We start from the raw sequence: 8,503 nt of genomic DNA on the forward strand, positions 1-8,503 counted from the left end.
CCTGTATGGGCAGAGCAGAGGAGAGAGGTGAGAGGGTCCAGTTACCTCCGGTCTGTTGCGGCTCGTCTGTTGCGGTTCCAACATTCCTTCTTCTCTCCTGTTCAGGCTGCTCTCCCCTGATGCCTTCCAGTGGAGGGTAGATGTAGTCTCTGTCTCACATCAGCTGATGGGCTGCAGGTGTGACCACTCCCATGTGCCCATTGGCTGTAGCACCTGCACTGGGAAGTACGCCCCGTGGATCACTTCCTTCAACCTGAGCTTTGGGATCCACCTCCTGGGCCTTGTCTGCTCTGCTTTCCCCCCTGGTCTGCCACAATACATATATACACTACCGTTCAAAAGCTTGGGATCACCCAGACAATTTCGTGTCTTCCATGAAAAATCACACTTTTATTTATCAAATGAATATAAAATATAGTCCAGACATTGACAAGGTTAGAAATAATGATTAATATTTGAAGTATTAATTTTGTTCTACAAACTTCAAGCTCAAAGGAAGGCCAGTTGTATAGCTTATATCACCAGCATAACTGTTTTCAGCTGTGCTAACATAATTGCACGGGTTTTCTAATCAGACATTAGTCTTCTAAGGCGATTAGCAAACACAATGTACCATTAGAACACTGGAGTGATAGTTGATGGAAATGGGCCTCTCTACACCTATGGAGATATTTCATTAGAAACCAGACGTTTCCACCTAGAATAGTCATTTACCACATTAATAATGTAGAGAGTGTATTTCTGATTAATTTAATGTTATCTTTATTGAAAAAACAGTGCTTTTCTTTGAAAAATAAAGTAATTTCTAAGTGATCCCAAACTTTTGAACGGTAGTATACATATATATATATATATACATACATTCAACGGGACACAGGAGACAACTACATTTCTATGTATAAATATATATATATTTATACATATATATGTATAAATACATATATATATATACATATATATGTATATATATTTATATCTATATCTTTATACATATATTTATATGTTTAAATATATATATACAGTACATATATATATTTACATATATATATATATATTATGAACCCAAACACGTTTGTAGGATTTACACAACAAGTATAAAGCAGAAATAGTGGTTATTTATTCCATGTTGGACGGAGTTACTGTAAGTCACGGAGATAAGCCCCGCCCCCTCTAAGGCACGAATGAAGCTTTTGGTGTGAATGCAGCATTACTCATCTTTAAATTTCAAAAAAGAAATCACTTCCTACACATTGAGGTTCAAGATCATAACGTGAATCTGACCTCTGGTGGCATCGGGGTCACCAAAGCATCTTTAAGATGAGTTGTGATAGTTTCAAATAAGACAATCGTGTTCAGGATACACAGAGTTCAGGAAGTAAAACACAAAATGACACTAAAAAAATGTATTTATGAAAATATAAAGAATACAAATGTCTGGAAAAGAACACTGTATATTTAAGAGATTTAGACATGTCTTTCTACAAATATCTAAAATAACTATACCTCATTTATACAAGTCATATAAACAATGCTGTACAGACGCGTGGCACAGAGGGCGGAGTCAATAAAGCTATGTACAGAGCACATTTCAAGCACTTGTGGTTTTCGATTGGCCAGTTTTTGCCGAGTCATCCTTTTTTGTTAGAGGCGACTGCCTTTTTTTGTTAAAAATCCAGATGCCTGAATATTATGACACGGTGATTTCTTCGCCGTCTGACTCGGAGAGCTCCGACTGTTTGCCGGACCCTGAAGGCGAGGAGAGATGGTGGCGATGATGGCGGCGGTGGTGGTGAAGACGTGCCTCGTGGCCGTCCAGCCCGTGGCACTGGGCGCCGCCCACGTCCGTGAGGTCCGGGTGGGGGTTGGTTTTGGTGGGGAGGGTCTGCTGGCGACAGCCGCCCGTCGACAGCAGCTCCCTCTCTTTGGAGTTCCTCCACTTCATCCTGCGGTTCTGAAACCAGATCTTCACCTTCAACGGGACACAGGAGACAAGTGTGTGAGTGTCGGGGACAGACGCGTTGGCCTAAGACACATCGTGTGAGAGCAGAGTTCTGAAACACACGGGTCCAACGGGTCTCCAGCGCTCTACCTGGGAATCTTTGAGTCCCAGTTTACTGGCGAGCTTCTTCCTGTCTGGTTTGCTGATGTATTTCTGCCTCTGGAAAGTTCTCTCCAGGGCCTTCCTCTGGAGGTCCGAGAACACGGCCCGCCGCAGCATGCCCCTCCGGGGTTTCCCTCTGGGGGCCAGGGGCCACGAAAACGTCCCTGGGACGGGAACCACGGAGGCCGAAGCTGGAGGGACAAGAGAGGGTCAAAGGCCGTCCCTCAAACGCCGCCTTGTAGTTTCCTGCTACTGGGAACAATGAAATGGATCAAATTCTACAGAGAACATCAGTGTGTGAGCGGGCGAACGATTCAATTCAGTTCAGTTTATTTGTAGAGCCCATTCTCACAAACCACTAATTTGCCTCCTAGTGCTTTACAATCTGTACACATAGACCTCCTGACCTTTGACCTCACATCGGATCAGGAACAACTCCCAAACAACCCTTCACGGGGAAAAAAGTGAAGAACCCTTCAGGAGAGAACAGAGGAGGATCCCTCTCCAGGATGGACAGAACAATAGACGTCATGTGACCAGAAGGAGGGAACGATGACATGTAGTTTTAAAGAGCTTTGAGTGGCCGTCGACTACAAGTACGGTCCATTATTTAACATCTGAGCCTTTTCGGTAGATGTCTCGCTTCTTCTTCAACGTGTGTGTGCCTCAAATGTTTATCAAACATTTAAATTAGGGGTAAGTGAGGGAATGTGCTTTTATGGACTAAAGAAGATACCGATCCATAATGTAAACCTGATAGGACCGCCATTGTCTCATTAAGTAATTAATACATAATCGTAATATTAATTATTTATAATACACATTTTATATATAAAATGTGTATTATACACATTTTATATATAAAATGTGTATTATCATTATATATATTCACAATATCATAATTATAAATAATAATTGTAATATTGATTAATTATTATAATAATACTAGGGCTGTGAAACGATTAACATTTTTAATCGGGTTAATCACAGGTTTCTGTGGATTAATCATGATTAATCACATATTACCGATATTCTCGGTATATTTTTGAGAACATAGAGATTTATGACAAAAGACGAATATATACATTTATACATTCTTCTATACAATGGTGCTGCAACTCAGCAGTTATTTAGCAGTTTTCTTCCATATGGAACATTAATACATCTTCATCCTAAACAGAATGTTTAACCCTCCTGTTACCTTTCGAGTCAATTTGACCCCATTCAATGTTTAATGTCGGTGTTCTTTGGGGTCAATTTGACCCCAGGCTGTTTTTCACTGTGTCAAACATATAAGAAATATCAACTTTTTTATTTATTTAAAGGGCTATTTAGGTAGTCAACAAACAAACATAAAGTACCTCACACTTAAACTTGGGAAGCAATATTAATTCTAATAATTTTCTGGATGTTTTAATTGCTGGGGTAAAATATGTTAGTAAATGTAAAGGTAACAGGAGGGTTAAACAGAACATTTTTCTCTTGTTTGTCAACCATTAACTCCACCATGATACAATCTAAAGGCCTCTAGTCTTCCTCTAGCAGCTGCTGAGGCAAACTGACTGTGTGGGTTTTCTTCATGAACTGGGCCGTGATGAAAGGGGACACCGCTGCAAAGCTGAAACCTCACCGGCCCGGACACCGACAGGTGGACAGATTGACAAGTGACTTTTTTTTTGCTCGGTCCCGATGCGCGCGCACGGAGCTCTGTGGCGCGTGAGACGGAGATCGATAAGTGTTAACGCAACGCGAAGAGACAGAAATGACATGCTGCTGTGGAGATACGATCAACAACAGACGTTTAGTTTAATAAAAGAACAAAGACGTGCTATAGAGAACATGTCAGGGGGCGGGCCAATCTTTTTAATGTCATGCGATCTACCGACACTACGCCGCGATCGACTGGCAGGTCGCGATCGACGTGTTGAGACCCTGATCTACAGGAAGTAAAAGTCGTAACAAGGTTTCCGTAGGTGAACCTGCGGAAGGATCATTACCGATGAACAGACCGTCTGCATGAGAGCGGACAGAGTTCAGATTCAGATTCAATTGAGTTCAGACTTTTTTTTCGTCCCGATGTGCGCGCACACGCCGGCATCCGAGCTCTGCGGTGCGCGAGACGGAGATCGGAGTCGTGTTAGAAATAATGATTAATATTTGAAGTATTAATTTTGTTCTTCAAACTTCAAGCTCAAAGGAAGGCCAGTTGTATAGCTTATATCACCACCATAACTGTTTTCAGCTGTGCTAACATAATTGCACAAGGGTTTTCTCATCAGATATTAGTCTTCTAAGGCGATTAGCAAACACAATGTACCATTAGAACACTGGAGTGATAGTTGATGGAAATGGGCCTCTATACACCTATGGAGATATTTCATTAGAAACCAGACGTTTCCACCTAGAATAGTCATTTACCACATTAACAATGTATAGAGGGTATTTTTGATTAATGTTATCTTTCTTGAAAAAACAGTGCTTTTCTTTGAAAAATAAAGACATTTCTAAGTGACCCCAAACTTTTGAACGGTAGTGTCGATATATATATATTTAAATTAGGGGTAAGTGAAGGAATGTGCTTTCATGGTTATAAAGAAGATACCGATCCATAATGTAAACCTGATATGATCGCCATTGTCTCATTAAGTAATTAATACATGGGTGATTTAGATATATATTTCTATATATTTTGTTTGCTTTACAGAAATTAATTTAAATGTAATGTATCCATCCCTCATATGTTGTTGTTCTTCTTAAGTTTCCTATTTGGAAGTAAACACAGTTTCTGAAACAATAGGATGTGATTAATCTTTAGTGGGAGTTCTGCTAAACGTCGACATTCCTTAGTGCTATCAGGAAAAAGTCATCCCTTCATCCCGTCATCCCTTCTTCATCCCTTCTTCTCCCTTCTTCTCTTCCATCGTTACACAGGCTCCCCATAAGTCGACTCGTTTGCCTTAAAAAGCCCCAATTTGTCCGCCGGTGGAAGCGAAGCCATTATGCTAATTAGGAGGTCTCTCCCAAGCTCAGCCACACACTGCCTCTAATGAGGCATGACGGGGGGGGGGGGGGGGGGGGGGGGCAAAGGCTGCGAACGCACAGAGGAGGGCGATTGTGTGGGAATGAACAGAGTGGGAGGAGGCCGCTACATTACAGGCCCATTAGAGGCGGGTCAGGATGATCACCGGCTCTCTCTCTCCCCTCTCATACGTGTGGAGTTCATCGACACGACGGGCAACACTGAAACTAAATTACATCCAATCAAATGTGTGAGAGGTTTTTTTGGCTCACGTTGGTTGGGGTGAGGGGTCGCCGTGGGGTCACGGTGGGAAGCCTCGCATCTTAGACCGTGACCAACTCCGCTGATGTTGTTGAAGAGCATGACCAACTGGACTAATTTGTTGATTGGGGGTGGGGGGGGGGGGGCAACTGGTGCTGATGTCAGCAGTCAGCGCGTCGCCTAAAATAGACCTTCAAATTGGCGGAGCTGATTCCCGACCTGTCAGGGGGGGGATTCCCACGCTTAAGAGGTTGACAGCGGCTGAGACCACATCAGCAGCATCAGCATCATCATCATCATCCATCATATTTCACAGACAACTGGAGATCTGACACATCTGTACTGCATAGTTATTATAAACAGATGTGGATCAGAGCTCCATGTCCTCAACCTGGAGTGAAACCGGGACGTTGAAGCTTCATAATCTGATGTTTTATAGGATTGCTGTACGTTTGTGTCGTTCTTCTGTTTCACTGATTAGGATCTCGTTCTCAGATCTTAATCTAAAAGATATCCCGATGACCAACCTGTGAAATATGAAGCTCTGATGAAGGGATGAAGGCCTCCGTCAAAGAAAGGCAACGGGAACGACTTGGTCTGGAGACTCTGGACTGAGGAGGAGGCGGGAAAAAGAACATGTTGACTGCGCTGACATTTCATAACATGAACAGACGTCAGAAATATATCACAATGATAAATATAAGGAACATTTAAATATCCAATATTTTAAGAACTTGGCCGAGGGAGAAATAATTGATTGAAAAAAAGAGCATTTTCTATGCACTATACTATATATTATACTAGTTCTACTACTTCACTACTAATAATTATGAATAATAATCGTAATATAAATTAATTATAATAATAATACATATTTGTATATATATATATATCTAAAAAATACGTATAATTTTTATAATTATATCAAATATATCTCCATATATATATATATTCTCAAGATCATAATCATGAATAATAATTGTAATATTAATTATAATAATAATATATATTTTGTATATGTATTATTATTATAACTATATATATATATTCACAAGATCATAATCATACAAATAATTGTAATATTAATTAATCATAATAATACATATTGTATATATATATGTAAAAAATATGTATTATTTTAATTATATATATTGACACAATCATAATAATCGTAATATTAATGAATTATAATAATAATACATATTTGATAAATATAAAATATGTATTATTATTTTTGTATTCAAAATATCAGAATCAGAAATAATAATCGAAATATTTATTAACTATAATACATATTTTATATATATATATAAAATGTGTAATATCATGATGTATTGTCACAATATCATAATCATAAATAATAATCGTCATATTAATTAATTATTATAATAATACATATTATTAATATATATCAAATATGTATCATTACTATATAAAGTCACAATCTCATAATCGTAAATAATAATCGTACAATTAATTCATGATATATATTCACAATATCATAATCATAAATAATAATCGTAATATGAATGATAATATATACAGGACTGTCTCAGAAAATTAGAATATTGTGATGAAGTTCTTTATTTTCTGTAATGCAATTAAAAAAACAAAAATGTCATGCATTCTGGATTCATTACAAATCAACTGAAATATTGCAAGCCTTTTATTCTTTTAATATTGCTGATTATGGCTTACAGCTTAAGAAAACTAAAATATCCTATCTCTAAATATTAGAATATCATGAAAAAGTATACTAGTAGGGTATTAAACAAATCACTTGAATTGTCTAATTAACTCGAAACACCTGCAAGGGTTTCCTGAGCCTTGACAAACACTCAGCTGTTATAAATCTTTTTTTTTACTTGGTCTGAGGAAATATTAAAATTTTATGAGATAGGATTTTAGAGTTTTCTTAAGCTGTAAGCCATAATCAGCAATATTAAAAGAATAAAAGGCTTGCAATATTTCAGTTGATTTGTAATGAATCCAGAATGCATGACATTTTTGTTTTTTTAATTGCATTACAGAAAATAAAGAACTTGATCACAATATTCTAATTTTCTGAGACAGTCCTGTATATATATATATATCTTCATCATAATCGTCCAGTATCATGGCCTCTGACTCACCGCTCCTCGTCGGCGGGGCAAGTATCGCGCTAACGCCGAACTTCAGGTACCCGGAGTCCGGGCTGGCAGGCTGCGCGGAGCCGGAGCTGTGCAGCACGCAGCGCTCCGTGCCGGCTCCCGGCGCCCGGGGAGGGCCGCCGGGGCCCACGCTGAGCGGGAGAATGTCCCCGGGCCCTCTGGAGGAGAACGTCCGATGGATGTAGCTGACCGGCTGGCTCAACCGGAGGAGATCTTCCACCAGGAAGCCCGAGTGGAATGAGCGGTGCAGGGGCAAGGAGAGAGCCGGCGCGGGGCGCAGTAAGCCCGGGTACAGAGGCGGCGGCAGCGCGCTGCAGGGGAACATCATGGCGCTCCGGGCTGGAGGAACTACGTCTCCAACTTTGAGATTGTCTTGAGGCAAAAGAAAGAGAGAGAGAAGCTCCATGCGCGTTCACTCTGCGTGCTGTGCGCCTCTGGGAGAGCGCTTTATACAAGCGAGTCACTTCTACACGCACACACACACACACACACACACACTCAAGGCACGTGCACGCGCACGAGTTCAGCCCTCAGCCTTGGCCTGAATCTCTTTGAAGAGTGAGGCTATATAGGCCGAGGGGATTGGTCAACGGGGCCTCTGATTCTCTTGGGATTGGACCTCTGTCAAAAACAATGACATCATCGCCCTTTTGATCTATTGTACTTATTGTTATCGATCATCTCACACACACACATACATGTCATTATTGTACTAATGATACATGAGATGGACTCCTACAGGGATGTTTTACTTCTGACCCATTGGGTTATTTCTGTTTAAGAAGCCGATTGTGTTCTGTTGTAGCCGCTGACTCATAACCCTCGTATTATTTGTTTGTTTGTTTGTGTATTTTATTCAGTCAATCAAATCAAATACAAGATAATATTATTATATATAATATACAAAAGAGAAAGACTGAAAAGGTATAGGTAGAAGCAAAAAATGCTTATAAATTCCTATTTTAATACCTA

At 39.8% G+C, this 8,503-nt stretch overlaps 1 protein-coding gene across 1 annotated transcript; it reads right to left on the reverse strand.

Annotated features, from left to right (window-relative positions):
* Window positions 1–1,687: 1,687 nt before the first annotated feature.
* On the reverse strand, window positions 1,688–7,859 carry dbx1b (developing brain homeobox 1b). Its single transcript, XM_056415967.1, has 4 exons — window positions 7,514–7,859; window positions 5,909–5,992; window positions 2,090–2,292; window positions 1,688–1,969 (listed from the first exon to the last, which is right to left on the reverse strand). The coding sequence occupies exons 1-4, from the start codon at window positions 7,857–7,859 to the stop codon at window positions 1,688–1,690; spliced, it is 915 nt and encodes a 304-aa protein (XP_056271942.1).
* Between the last annotated feature and the right edge of the window lie 644 nt (window positions 7,860–8,503).

The sequence above is a fragment of the Pseudoliparis swirei genome, chromosome 6 (assembly GCF_029220125.1).
Source record: "Pseudoliparis swirei isolate HS2019 ecotype Mariana Trench chromosome 6, NWPU_hadal_v1, whole genome shotgun sequence".
Taxonomy (NCBI): domain Eukaryota; kingdom Metazoa; phylum Chordata; class Actinopteri; order Perciformes; family Liparidae; genus Pseudoliparis; species Pseudoliparis swirei.